We start from the raw sequence: 15,683 nt of genomic DNA, 5'->3' as shown, positions 1-15,683 counted from the left end.
CCACTCATGTCACAATATGGTATGATATGCATATCCCATGATGTCACAATATGATATGATACATGTGTTGAATGATGTCACAATATGATATATGCATATCCCATGATGTCCCAGTACAATATGATATATATGCCCCATGATATCGTAATATCACATGATACTTATTTTCCTTGATATCACAATACCATATGAAATGTATCTCCCATTATGTCACAATACAGTATGATGTGTATGGCCATTATGTCACAATACAATATGATATGCATGTCCCATAATGTTACAATACCACTTTTCCAATGACTAGCAGGGGTACATATAGTAGCAATAATTTGTTAATGTTTGATGAAAGATTTTCCTAGGTTTCATAAATCCATTGATAGATTCTTGTTGTATACAGCATAAATCATTATGAAACCCAGATGATTCATGACATACTCATAGATTCTTATTGTATACAACATAAATCATTATGAAACCCAGACAATTCATGACATGCTCACTCATAGATTCTTATTGGATACAGCATAAATCATTATGAAACCCAGATGATTCATGACATGCTCACTCATTCTTTGGGGTCAAGATCACAGTCATAGAAAGTATACATCATGGCTTTCATGAAAAAGAATTCCATTTGCTGATATATTTTCTAAACTCTTAGAATTAAGGTAGATTTACCAAATTTCACAAACTGCAAATTTTTGTTCTGACATATTTAAATAATGTCATAATGTTGTGATTTATAATGGAGCCATGAGTCTCAGTTTGATTTATATGCTTATATAGAGTTATGAATATGGTGTAAGGATTATGGTTCCTGATTGTCATGCTCAGATAGTGTAATGACTGTAGTGTCAGGATTATAATTCCTGATTGTCATGCTTAGATAGTGTAATGACTGTGGTGTTAGGATTATAATTCCTGATTGTCATGCTCAGACAGTGTGATGACTGTAGTGTCAGGATTATGATTCCTGATTGTCATGCTCAGATAGTGTTATGACTGATGTCAGGATTACAATTCCTGATTGTCATGCTCAGGTAGTGTAATGACTGTGGTGTCAGGATTATAATTCCTGATTGTCATACTCAGATAGTGTAATGACTGTGGTGTCAGGATTATAATTCCTGATTGTCATGCTCAGATAGTGTAATGACTGTGGTGTCAGGATTATAACAGGGTTAGAAGCAAACATCAAAAACATTGAAAGACCTAAAATTTCATTTTGACCATAGAAACCCCAAAAAAAAGCTCAGAAACTTAAAGGAAGCCTAAATAAAATAAAACTAAAAGTTGGAAGCAATTATAATGGCTCTACCCAACCCAACAAAAAAATGCATCTTTTTGCACATGTTGTTTTTTGTTAGGCCAGCCTAGCAGTTGAAAATGCATGCACATTTTTAGCACTTGCTTGTATTTGTGGGGTTTTTTAAAAAAAATTATTTAGTAACTTGAATTTTATCTTTATTTTCATTTTATTTAGAAACTAAAATCCTACTTTATCTCATTTTTAATAAATGTTTTGCTCACCATGGAGATAATCTTGTAACAACTTTGTGTCTTGAACATAAAAAAAAATCAAAGGCTCCTCAAATTTCAAAGTTTTGATTTACTTCTAAACCAATTATGATTAATTAGACCTTTTTTTAAGAAAAGAACTACTATATTTTATTTAAAACTGTATCTTTAAGATCAGTTCCATCTGAGAGTCATGATGGCTCAGTGGTTAGCATGCTGCACTCACAACAGAAAGGGTGTGGGTTTGAATCCTACCATCAAACCAGCCTGGGTCAGCTACCATAATGTGTCCTTGGGCAAGGCACTTTACTCCAAATTCCTCAGCATTAAATAGCCTATTTGTGTTTCTGTGCCATAAAGTACCAAACCATACCCTAAACCAAACTGAAAAAAAAAAAGAGTTCCAACCACCATATATAATCACTTATAAGTTGGGGCCAACTGCAGACTGCACAGACTCAGATCTGCTGGTGCATTATGGGCTAGCAGATCTGGATCTGTGCAGTTTGATAGGAGTAATCAGTAGAACAAAATAGACCCTAATATGCAGCCACATTATGCTACAGCAGTTCATTATCATTGTTTGCTGTTAGAAGTGTGTATATATGGTAAACAAACATATTCAGAATTAGAATAGAAATTATATAAAGAAAGACCCCGAGTGGTCTAAAGCGCTCACCGTTACGGATCACTGCCATCTCACCTCTGTCTGTGTGAGTTCGAGTCTCAGGCTCAGCTAGCGTGGGTACGTGAGAAAGCCTGCCAGTAGCTTCTCGTGGGTCGGTGGTTCTTCCTGGGGTTTCCAGGGTTCTTCCTCCACCAGTTATACTGGCCGCCATGTATAGCCTATCTTGTACTGAAAAATGGCATTAAACCCTACAACAACAACAACAATATATAAGGAAGGATTTTTACACTATACAGTTAGTATGATTATTATCAGTAGCTTCAGAGATACTGAGAAGTGTTAAATATGTACAAGTAGCAAAATATGTATGTGACTGTAACCTCATTTTTATGACTGTGCTTGAATTCAAAATCTCATGTCATTTACGACTCCTTATTTATTCTTTGGTATCTTGGTTACTACAAGTTTGAACTTTGCATGCAAAAGATTCAGCACATGCACTATAAAACTCATAATGGCTAAACTGGTGTGAGGTGATTGAGAAAACTAAACAAGTCATTGAAAACCAGTAACATTGGATTAATTGATCATTTTCCCATTGCTGGAGGGCTCTGGGTAGCATGCCATTACCAGTCACTGCCATCTTACCAATGTTCATCAGGGTTTCAAATCTCGGGCTTAGCCAATATGGGTATGTGAGAAAGCTTGCTAGTAGCTTCCTGTGGATCAGTGATTCTTCCTCAGTTCTTCCTTCACCTGTTTTAGTGGCTGCTATGTATAGCCTATCATGTGCTGAAAAATGTAATTACACCCACAACAGCATCAATAACCCCTTACTGGAGTCACAATGGGGATGTCAATCTCAGGACTGCAGAGTATCAAATCTTGTAACAGTGGATACATTTTATCACTTTTGATTCTTTACAGATATTTTAAAAAAGTGAAATTATTTGTTTGCGCTTTTCCAGATCTCGCCTTCTAATGGTCATCTGCAGGAAGAAAATCGTCATGTGATAGTGTATGACCAGTCAGCTGAGCTCATTCAAGACATGGATGAGAATGAAGAACTTGGCAAGATAATACCATTGATATCAGTGGGAGATGCTAAAGTCAGTATGAATAGTAATTCATCGAGAATGAATCTTTTGTTGGCTTCTGGTCAAGATGACCCAATACAAAGGCAGCTGGATATGCCCTTTCTTGATTACAAAGATGATGGCTCTTATATCGCCAGTAATGATTCATATTCAGCAAGCAGTGACACAGAGTCTGACAGAGATACCAAGGATGGGAAAGAGATAAAGCCAGCTGCATTTGTATTGTTATGTGAACTTGGTCACCAAAATGCAAGTCTACTGCCTGAAGGCTACTGCAGAGCTGTGGGTAATAGAGATTATTTTCCAGTTGGTAAAACTAACACAATGCTCTATGAGGATAGGCTTGATAAAAAATTGTTCAAGTTGCAGGGTCAAGCAGTGCATTCGCAATCCATTGATTCTCTTTTGAATTATGGTCCAGAGCTACATGGACTGCTACTAGATGATTGTAAAGGAAACATTTGTGAGAGGGACAAAGATGTTCATTCTTTTTGTATAAAAGATTCATCAAATTTGCCTCAAGAAAATGTAACCATTGAGAAGCAAATTGAACCAGGTCAGATGAAGTCCAAGGATAATTTTGAGTCAGATGACTTTGCTCTTTCAGGTGATGATGATGCTGCATTAGATGATTCTTTGTCTTTATTGGATGAGATGTGTAGAAGCTTTCATAAGACAGAGGAGACAAGTGGATATGTGTGTGCAGATGAAGTACTTGATGAAGTTGGAGAACGTTTGCTTAGTGACAGTTACTTTAGTTTTGATGCTGGCAGCCATCTTGATGAGGTCCCTTTAGGATCTGATGATGACCATGTTAGATATGAACCTAATAGTGTGAGATCAGACATAAATCATGTGAGCTCTGAAATGGATTGTGTTAGATATGAAAATAATCATTTGAGATCTGAAATAGATAGTGTAAGATCTGAAAACGATCATGTGACATCTGAAACTGATGAAATGATTCATACTGATTTTATTACAGGTGACAACAACAGTGATGCGAGATGTGATGATTACATAGTGAGTACAAATGACAACACTATGACATCTCTGGATGAAAATGGTGATTTCAGTAATAATTTTGAAAAATCTTGTTTGGATTCTTATTATCACAATTCAGAAGTAGAGGACAGTGTCCCTGCTGTTACAGAAAATCTTTTGAATATTTTGCAAAATATCTTTCCAGATTATCAAGAAAATGAAGCGATAGACACATGTTTTAGTCAAAGTGAGAATAGTGGTCCAGACATATGTCCCTCTGCTATAGAAGTAGTTCCAAATGGTTTGGAAAATGGATTGGTCCAAATCCCCCTAGACATGTTACAAAAGAAAGCTGGAAAGGATGATGCCAGCAGAAATGGATATATGTGTTTTCCTACCGAAGGAAGATAGAAAAGAACCAATAGAAATGTTAGTACCTACAGCAAAATAATTGGTTTCAGGAAATGGTGACATTGAGTCACACAAAATTACAATATATGTCTGTGCCATTGATAGGCATTTATGGTATGGTCCTAGGTCTGTTAAACATAATCCTCTGTCCCATGTCAATAATCCATCATCCATCTGTTAGCAATTGGTTGTTGATAATCTGGAGTCCATATTTTCTCATTTGATTTGATTAAACTTGGAATATTGGATTATGTGATCAAAATCTCAGATGAGTTTCACAATGAACATATTGTTACGGCCTTTTTTTTATCTGTTATTGTTCAATCTTAGAATAAATACTTATCTTGATCAGGATCATGAAAGATTATGATAATGAGCATAATACATGAATACAAGTGATCCTGACATTTTAATTGCTTTAGCTGAAATGTTTCCTGCAAAAATTATGTGGTGGGCATATATTTTTTAAATTTAAAAAATTCAATGGATGTGATAAAAGAGAATACATTAGCTCGTTCGGCCCCAACTATTTCTGAATACATCGTAATACAGCGGTTTTCAACAGATTATGAGAATAATGCCTAGTTGCATTGGAAACATCAACTTCCATTGGTTATTTTGCTTGCGCATGAGCAGAATGGTAAAAGTTGGAGTTCTCTTTTTTTTTTTTTTTTTGCTTAATAGACCCATCATTTTCGTATGGAGACCGCAATTTATTCCAAATGCCCACCTTATCCTAGTTTTTGCAAAGGTTCACCTGTCTGTGTGCAGTTAAGACTGGTATGCCTTAGATCTGAGGCCAAAAGGTCTAAAATCCGGACACAAAATCGCATTCTGATCTCGAGCGAATTTTGGGTGAAAAAAAAATGGGTCCAAAAAATGAGCTTTTTCTCTTTGTATTTTGTAGTGCAATTAGAACTTCCAGATTATTTGATATCATTTTAGAGCTATATCTGTCTGCTTTTTTTTAAATACCACCCACGTTGGTCTATCTTAAATGGCCTTGATGCTGCAGGGTTTTGAAGTAGGGTACAGCCTCATCACGCCTACAGACGGGATCGGGGCCAAATCGGTTAATATAGCTATTTAACAAATGTACTGGTAAATGTGTCATTTTTGGTTTTGTGAGTAAGAGGCACACATGCTAATGAAGTGAACTTGCATCTGATTGGATGAGCTTCCTACCACTCTGGAAGCCATATTAGTTTTGATCAGATTTGATAATTGGGCTTATATCGTCAAGGTTTAGAAAAACCTAAAGAGTTACCAGGATCCATGGATAGTAATGAGGTGATTTTCCATCAGATTTGCTGAACTTGTTACCACAGGAAGCTAAAATTCTAATTTTGATCAATCATGAAATATGGGCTTTACATTTTCAGTATCTAGGACAAGTTGGATGATACATTGGATACATCCATTGACTCATAATTTCCATTTTACTGGGCTTGGACAACAAAAATTCATTTTTTGTACAGTTTTAAGGACTATGTGTGAATATTTGTCAGGAATTCCATAGCAGTTTATTTTCTGGCATTATGTGTCTCAAATTAGCACAAAAAAATTGACTACAAAAGATAAATTTAATTTTTCTTGAATTCCACCTTCCTCTTTGATGGAAAACTGATGAAAAGTCATCCTTTTTCTATCACACTTGCTAAAGGGGATTGCATCATCATGATCTGGGATAACTTTGATTATGAACACAAGACTATGTATATTAATTATTCCTTGATAATTAAGGATATAGTACAATAGATAAAATCAACATAGTAAATGGTTTGTGAGATGGTTGATATAGGTTGTGTTGCTACAGTACTACATAGGACACCTTAGTGAAGTGGTCACCTGTTTAGTGTGTAAGCAGATGATAGGTTGTTATGCTAACTTATGCCTCTTGTTAAATTAAGATTTCGAGCTAATATTAAAAAGATACTAAGGTTAATCATCACCCTTTAATAAAAATTTTGCTCAGTTAATGACAAGGTTTCAGGACTAATTTTTTACACTGTTGATTGGGCACTTTTGCAGTTATATGTAATTATTCAATTATATGCAATTATATGTAATTATATTATATTTCATTTTATATCCATATCACAAACATTTGTATACATAATTCCTCATCTGTGCTGCTGACACTCCCCATCCCGATTGTGAATTTTATGTCAGGGTAACACTGTTTCAGGTTTTACAGTTTCTGGTTGTTTCCTCCTCTCTGTCCTACATTTTAAGTGTCCACATTAAAAACTGACTTCAATATAGAGGATGTTTATAGAGTACCTTTCAGTGTAAATAGTATGCAGGTAAGGAGTCAAATCCTACCACTACAGTTGAATTGTCAGTTTTAATTCTTATATTTCATGCTTATAATAAATCCCGATAAATTAAACAGAATTGTTTAATAAATTAATAAATTACCCCTTTTCTCCTTTAAATACATTACCCATTCATATAACTTAGAAGAACTATTACCTCACAAATCCAGCCCTCCCAGATAGAACTTAGCTGAGGTGGTGCTTAGCCATTTAATATTTTGCATAGGGTTAGAATTTTAAAGAAAAGAATTTCCCTGAGTTTTCTTACTGGTTATACTGTCCATTTAAAAAGACCTTGCATATCTTACATGTTGTTCAAAGAACCATTAATTCCCTTTATTTTGGTGTATGAGTGATGGGTGTAATAATATGGATGGGCTGTACAGTGTACAGCTTGGCCTTAGTTCAGATGTGCACCTCTCAAAAAAGTGCTCGATCATTTTCACTTTCTGGACTTATGAGATAAACTGCTAAAAGTATAACTGGTAACGATTTTTTACATTTTATATATATTATTGTTTTATACAGGATCAACCCCCAAAGACTTGACACACAAGGACCACCACTCTCTCTACTTCTTTTGATAGGAACCCAGTTTCCATTGACTTGCAATGACAAAACATGGGGTGGCAAGGATTACTTGGATCCCAGGTTCTTTCCCCATTAACCCTCATTGGAAATGATGCCATGCCTTCACGGGCCTTTTTATAATATACTGGGGGGGGGTGCTTCCCATGTAACAGAAGGGATATTATCCAGCAGATCAGTGGGTATCAAATGTTTTGTAGGGCTGCCAGACCATGCTCAAGTGCTCCTCTTACATTATCAAGGGCTTGGAGGGCTGCCAGACCATGCTCAATATCAAAGGCATGGAGGGCTGCCAGACCATGCTCAATATCAAGGGTATGGAGGGCTGCCAGACCATGCTCTAGCTCCCTTCTGCCATTATCAAGGGATTCATTTTTTTCAGATGTCACAAGAGACTCTTCCAGGTGGACATTCAGTGATAACAGTCATCACTGTCCTTATGAAAATGGCAGTTGAGATTACTCACTTTGTAAATTTGTCTGGATTTTACTCAAAACTTCAACTTGGGTCCTAAAACCAATTGCAAGCATCATTTGCTTATTGATCTAAGTCTCTTATCCACTTTATTTGGACAGCCCATTCAGAGTGGCAAGGGTCTCAGCCACTTCATTTGGACAGCCCATTCAGAATGGCAAGGGTCTCATCCACTTCATTTGGACAGCCCATTCAGAATGGCAAGTCTCTCATCCACTTTATTTGGACAGCTCATTCAGAATGGCAAGTCTCTCATCCACTTCATTTGGACAGCCCATTCAAAATGGCAAGTCTCTCCTCCACTTTATTTGGACAACCCATTCAGAATGGCAAGTCTCTCATGGGGGTTCTGATGTGGCAGAAGAAAAATGACATTTGATCTCCTGCCCCAATCTTTGTAAACTCTCTTCTCATATAAGACCCAATCTCTAGTCATCATAGCTACAGTGGGTGGAATAAGTGTGCTACATACCATATTTGTCAACCTGAACTATTTGCAGCTCCATGAAGAAGGTTCAGTTTTTGTCATGATGGTGCATTTTTTGCCTTGAACAGGGCCAACCAGCCCACCAGCTTTAAACCCCTTTATTCCTGTGTCTTCAATACCTTGCTTAACGGCTCTGTAGTGGTACTTGAAACTCGTTGAGCCAATCAGAAGAGAGATACTATGCCTACCATGTGTAGGTTAAGACGAGAATACCACTCAGCCACTGTTGTCCTGGTACAGTGGGTTGTCCCTTTGGTATACAAGAAACTTAAACAAGTTCTGATGAGTTTATAATGTATTTCAGCACATAACATTCCCACAAGCATGGGGTTCAAGCAAACCAGCTTTTTTCCTCCGTAATCAATGCTGTGGGTTGGCATTATGAGATAGCTTTGTAAACTTCTTTACAGACCTCTTGTCCCAAGAGTACAGTTTGATCTTGTGTGGCCAGTATCAGCTTGCACCGTAGGTTACCTCCTAGGTTCCTCATCAGCTTCATATAATATAATCACTCAACTTTGCTGAATTTGTGGGAGCGAAATATTTCCTCTGTTGCGTTGCATTTAACAAAATATTACCCATGCCAATATTTTTTTCCTTACAAAACTATTTAATATCTTAGGAGACTTGAGTCTGTGCCATTTCTGGAGTAAAGTGATGTACCACTCGTCTCTTCTTACCTTCCTTCGTCTTTTTCTGGGCTTTTTCTCTTCCTCTTATTATGACTGGGTAACATGCTCGAAACAGAAACCAATTTTTCTATGTTTTTTTTTTTTCAGTCATAATATAGACACACCATTCCATTTGTGCCTGCAGTTACATCAGTGTAGAATATGTACCCTTGCTACAGTAGTAACTGATGACTATTTGGAGTTTGGTGCTAAGCCCTATATCCAAGGGGAAATTACTCTTGGCACACTTATTTTTATCCAAGCAATCTTTTAGCACCATTGTTGATAAACCAAAACAAGATGGTTGTAATATTTTATGGCCGGGGGGTGGGGGTGGGGTAGTTTGCACATGTTGTGATCAGGTATGTATTATTGGAAAAACAACATTTTTTAATCAGATTTTTAAACAAATTCTACTGACGCAGCAATTTCTTTTTTATATATTTAAAAAATAGCTTCAGATTTAACATGACACCTTCAGTAATATTGGTTTAAGCATAATCTTAATTCATCCCTTCCCCTGTTATCTCTGGCTGGAGGGGAAGTAAACCTATCTTGAACTTTACATTTTTTTAAATTTTATTTATACTACTGATATGCTCTTTTCTTTAGACAATTTCATTTTGCTAACGAATTATTTTTGTTTTTGTTCTTTATGTATTATTGACATTGTTTTGCTGAATCTTGTATCAAAGACTGCTTCCTTTTAGAAAAGACTTGTAGTGATGATCAAAGTGTTAGATCAGTATGATGATCAGAGTGTCAGATCAGTTTGCTTGATGATCAAAGTGTTAGATCAGTTTGATGATCAAAGTGTTATATTCAATTTGCTTGATGATCAAAGTGTTAGATCAGTTTGCTTGATGATCAGAGTGTTAGATCAGTTTGCTTGATGATCATAGTGTTAGATAAGTTTGCTTGATGATCAAAGTGTTAGGTCAGTTTGCTTGATGATCAAAGTGTTAGATCAGTTTTCTTGATGATCATAGTGTTAAATAAGTTTGCTTGATGATCAAAGTGTTAGATCAGTTTGATTGATGATCATAGTGTTAGATAAGTTTGCTTGATCAAAGTGTTAGATCAGTTTGCTTGATGATCAAAGTGTTAGATCAGTTTGCTTGATGATCAAAGTGTTAGATCAGTGTGCTTGATGATCATAGTGTTAGAGAAGTTTGCTTGATGATCAAAGTGTTAGATCAGTTTGATGATCAAAGTGTTAGATCAGTTTGCTTGATGATCACAGTGTTAGATCAGTTTGCTTGATGATCTGTGTTAGATCAGTTTGATTGATGATCACAGTGTTAGATCAGTTTGCTTGATGATCAAAGTGTTAGATCAGTTTGCTTGATGATGAAAGTGTTAGATCAGTTTGCTTGATGATCAGAGTGTTAGATCAGTTTGCTAATGATGATCAAAGTGGAAGATCAGTTTGCTTGCTGTAAGCAACTGTTCCTGTATACATGTAGCTGCTTGTTTCAATTCTCACAATTTTGCAACAATGAAAGATATTCTCATGATAATTGCCAAGAATTTACAAGGTCCTCTGTTTAATATGAATTGCGAGAGAGCAAAATGTCATGAAGAACATGATTGTCATCAGACATAGATTTGATTTCATGTAATCTGCTTTTCAACCTGGGATTTAATTATTTGCGATATATTCTCAATAATATTGAGCTCAGAGGTCTGTGATGACAAGTGTAAGGGTTCATTGTTATATCATTTTAATGGTTTTGCCCTGGAAATATGGACCATTTAGTTATCTGCCTGCAAGGTCTTCTCCTTGTGTAGAAATCCTTAGCAACATTTGTCAAATATTTATCTTTAAAGATGCTATTACACTTGGCATTATAATTTTTTCTTCAACTCTACATGCAAAGGCACTGCCTAAATCAGTGAACATGACAAGTACATACATGATCAGCCATTTTGCTAAAAATGTTTGGTCTCTCACTGATTTCTTGATTTCTACTGACCCCTTGTGTGAAACATTTTTGAAAGTTCATGAGTTGTAAAATGTGTTCTTCCTTTTTTACCAGATATTTTTAAAAGCTAACATCTTTCACAACAAACTGAATTACTTCTGACCATTTTTTTTCTGTTTCCTACCATGAGGTACCATGTTTATATACATCACCAGACAGGTATAAAACTAGCACTTGCAACAAATGTACAATGTCAGAATGGAGTCAGCATGTTTATTAGTGCATATGTGTAAAAATGCTTATAGAATAATTCTTATTGATGCAGTGACCATTCTTATCCATGCAGTGACCATTCTTATCGATGCAGTGACCATTTTGAAATCATATTTTGCTGAATGATGTTGAATAATCTTACACAGATGGCTGTTCACTTTTGACGTGCAATAGAAGTCCATCACATGCATCTGTAAGCCATGCATCGTAATTTGTATTTCTTCTTGGTAACTTTTGAATGGCTTCATGAATCAAAGCTCAACTTGAATATATCACCTTATATTGAGTCATCCTTAAAATGAAGTACAGGTACATTATACACATGAATGTACTACCACTTAATTAAACAGGACACATGACCATACATGCCTGATAACAGGAACTGTGTTATAATGAAGGACCTTACAGTGAGGGAGAGCTATAGGAGTCTTACCGTGAAAAGAAATGAAGCTGTCAGAGATAGCAAAACTCACAGGAGATGTTTATTCATAAACAATAGATTTTATTATGTCAGTACCCGGGACAAGCAATATTAAGTTGACATTTTCTTTGATATGGTGATGCAGTACTTCACAAGAAGTATTGTCACAGTCAGATGTATATTGTCATTGAAAACTTAAAAGTAGATCATGGTGACATTTTTGGTATGTGGTGCAGCAGGCATAAAGACTGTATCTGCAAAGGATATTTCATGACATTCTAGCAATTGTATTACAGGAAATGACCTTAACATTGAAATTGATACAGACCATTGGAACTGACCTTAACATTGAAATTGATACTGACCATTGGAACTGACCTTAACATTGAAATTTATACTGACCATTGGAACTGACCTTAACATTTAAATTTATACTGACCATTGGAACTGACCTTAACATTGAAATTTATACTGACCATTGGAACTGACCTTAACATTGAAATTGATACTGACCATTGGAACTGACCTTAACATTGACATTGTTATTGACAATTGGAGCTTGAAACATAGTTACCTATTTTTGATACAGTAATGTTTTATGATGGTACAAGCAACAGTGTCCTAAAACCTAGCCAAACCCATGACCAATTGAGCATGAAGATAAAGGTCAGAGTGATCTACTTTGGTTTGTGGCGGTACCCTTTTTCTCCAGCTGCATGATCATGTCAGTTTTCATGATGCAAATGCAACAGTCTCTTAGAAAATTACTTGTATCTAAAATGACACTATTTAAAATGTATGCAAATGTAAGGTTGTGTAACTATGCAGTGTTAAAGAAATGGACCTACACATTAAGGTGTACATTTGTCATGCCTACACTGGGGCTATAGTTTAAGTTCTGTCATGCATACACTGGGGCAATAGTTTAAGTTCTGTCATGCATACACTGGGGCTATAGTTTAAGTTCTGTCATGCATACACTGGGGCTATAGTTTAAGTTCTGTCATGCCTACACTGGGGCTATAGTTTAAGTTCTGTCATGCCTACACTGGGGCTATAGTTTAAGTTCTGTCATGCATACACTGGGGCTATGGTTTAAGTTCTGTCATGCCTACACTGGGGCTATAGTTTAAGTTCTGTCATGCATACACTGGGGCTATGGTTTAAGTTCTGTCATGCCTACACTGGGGCTATAGTTTAAGTTCTGTCATGCATACACTGGGGCTATAGTTTAAGTTCTGTCATGCCTACACTGGGGCTATAGTTCAAGTTCTGTCATGCATACACTGGGGCTATAGTTTAAGTTCTGTCATGCATACACTGGGGCTATAGTTTAAGTTCTGTCATGCCTACACTGGGGCTATGGTTTAAGTTCTGTCATGCCTACACTGGGGCTATAGTTTAAGTTCTGTCATGCATACACTGGGGCTATAGTTTAAGTTCTGTCATGCATACACTGGGGCTATAGTTATAAGTTCAGTGTTTTCTTAGATCAAATTAACTTTTATTCTGTATTCTCTTTCTTTTTGGAGGGTGGGTGTGTCAAAATTAGAGTTTTGAACCCTAGGTGACTTAGAAATTTCTCCTGGATCATCAATTTTGTTTCTACTTAATAAGTACTTCATCATTTTAAACCAAATTTATCATTAAATTGATTTTCATCTTTTTTCAATCAAATTTTACTGTTATTTGAGATAGATGTCAAATGGTCTATTATTCGAGTCTAAATTTTATTATTTATTTTAAAAAATCTACCTTTTATCTTTTAGAAATTATTTTTAGATTATTTGCAGTAGTTTGTTTTGTTACAAAATTGTGAATGTTTTCATTTACTGTATATTCAGGATTGTGCTGATGTGCCATTTATACATACACACACACACACATTCATACATACATACATACATACATACATACATACATACATACACACATACATACATATATACATACATACATACATGCATGCATGCATACATACATAAACACACACATACATACATACACACACACATACATACACACACACACACACACACACATACATACATACATACACACACACATATGCATGCATGCATACATACACACACACATACATACATACACACATACATACATACATACATGCATACATACATACATACACACACATACATACATGCATGCATACATACATACATACACACATACATACATAGATACACACACACACATTCATACATACATACATACATACACACACACACACACATTCATACATACATACATACATACATACATAGATTGTCAATTCTTCATAATTTTTGTCTAGCATGTATTAGTGGAAGAAAGCTAAACATAAATGTCCCTATTCTGATGTCGGTGATAGATAAAAAAAAAGATGAAGTTTTGATTATACTTTTGAGCATAGGACATGAGCAGCATTTTTTATTACCTATTTTTGATGTTTCTTCAGAACTTATGCATGGGAGGCAAGATCTCCAGCATTTTATACACTTTGACAAATAATATTATGCAGACAATATTCCAAATACTTGTTGATAATGCCTTGATGTTTTTTGCTATTAAAAAAGTGAGTGGGCTTTATATCAGAAACATTTCCATTTATTTGTCTATTCAGGAATGTTTTGTGTTCTTTTATGATAATGTGTATACATTTATATTTTTAAACTTGCTAAGGGAGTTGTGTTTATGTTTGTGTGTTTGTATGTATGTGTACAGAGCTAAGTTGTATATCAGCACTAGCATGGTGACTGTTGCATGTTTAGATTTAGTTTTGGAGGATTCTCTATCATCAGCATTTTATATCAGAGCTTTGAATATGTATAGGTTCCACATGCAGTCTAGTGTTTTTGTTTGTTTATTCTGTATACTTGTTAATTTCAAGTTGAAATTATTACACATCCATTTGTATTTTATGAACATCAGTTTACCAATTACATATGCACACATAAATGCCCATTTTCAAACCAAATTGCTTTTTTAGAATTCACCCTTTACATTTAATTTGATTTGTGTACAGATTGTTATTTTAATTCATTTACATTTCTGAATTTTTTCATGTAATGCAAACACATTTTAACATCAATGACATTGTAACCAACAAAATCTATTTGAAATTAAATGTGTATAACTTATATACAGATCATTTTAGTTTATAAAAGCTAACTTTATGTTTTTCATGTTTTAATATATTTTATGATGCATTTTGAATAAATAGAGTTGTGTTTTGTTTTTCAGTTGATGAGTTATTTGTATTTTTCTTTACTGTCATGGGGCCCCGAGTGGTCTAAAGCGCTGTCCGTTATGGATCACTGCCATCTCACCTCTGTCAGCATGGGTTCGAGTCTAGGATTCGGCCAATGTGGGTATGTGAGAAAGCTTACCAGTAGCTTCTCGTGGGTCGGTGGTTCTTCCCGGGGTTTTCCCCGAGTTCTTCCTCCACCATTATTACTTTTCGCCATGCATAGCCTATCGTGTGCTGAAAAATGGCGGTAAACCCCACAACAACAATAACAACAACAACAACAACAACTTTACTGTCATAGTCTTCAGACAGCCAGGAAGAAGATTGTGACAGATTCCTACAATTTTTAAACCTAAACCATTTAAAAGTAGTGTTGAAATAATTTGTTTAAATAATACATGCAGGCCAGTAGACGTCAGTAAACTAAACCCATAAAGAAATGCATCGCTGTGGACAAATTACACCTTTGCCTCAATAACTTGTGAGAAATGGTGTGAATAAACACCAATTTTTGCAACATGGTTATGACTTAGTCTCAGACTCAGACACAGTGGTGGGGCAAATTTTAATTGATACATGAAAATTACAGTGTTTATTGTCCTACACAAACATTTGTCCAATGGATAATAATAATAATA

General features: G+C 35.5%; 1 protein-coding gene across 2 annotated transcripts in view; it reads left to right on the top strand.

Annotated features, from left to right (window-relative positions):
• The window catches only part of LOC149806997 (uncharacterized), a 151,433-nt gene extending 136,396 nt beyond the window's left edge, over nucleotides 1-15,037 (top strand). For both annotated transcript variants that reach the window (XM_089960518.1, XM_089960526.1), the window contains exon 18: nucleotides 3,115-15,037. In XM_089960518.1, the coding sequence (XP_089816644.1) occupies nucleotides 3,115-4,638 (1,524 nt within the window). In that variant the 3' untranslated portion in view covers nucleotides 4,639-15,037. The remainder of the gene's footprint in view (nucleotides 1-3,114) is intronic.
• The last annotated feature ends 646 nt before the right edge of the window (nucleotides 15,038-15,683 follow it).

Source organism: Sinohyriopsis cumingii, chromosome 1 (genome assembly GCF_028554795.1).
Source record: "Sinohyriopsis cumingii isolate HCF-2022 chromosome 1, ASM2855479v2, whole genome shotgun sequence".
Classification (NCBI taxonomy): domain Eukaryota; kingdom Metazoa; phylum Mollusca; class Bivalvia; order Unionida; family Unionidae; genus Sinohyriopsis; species Sinohyriopsis cumingii.
This window is presented reverse-complemented; position numbering and strand designations above follow the sequence as displayed.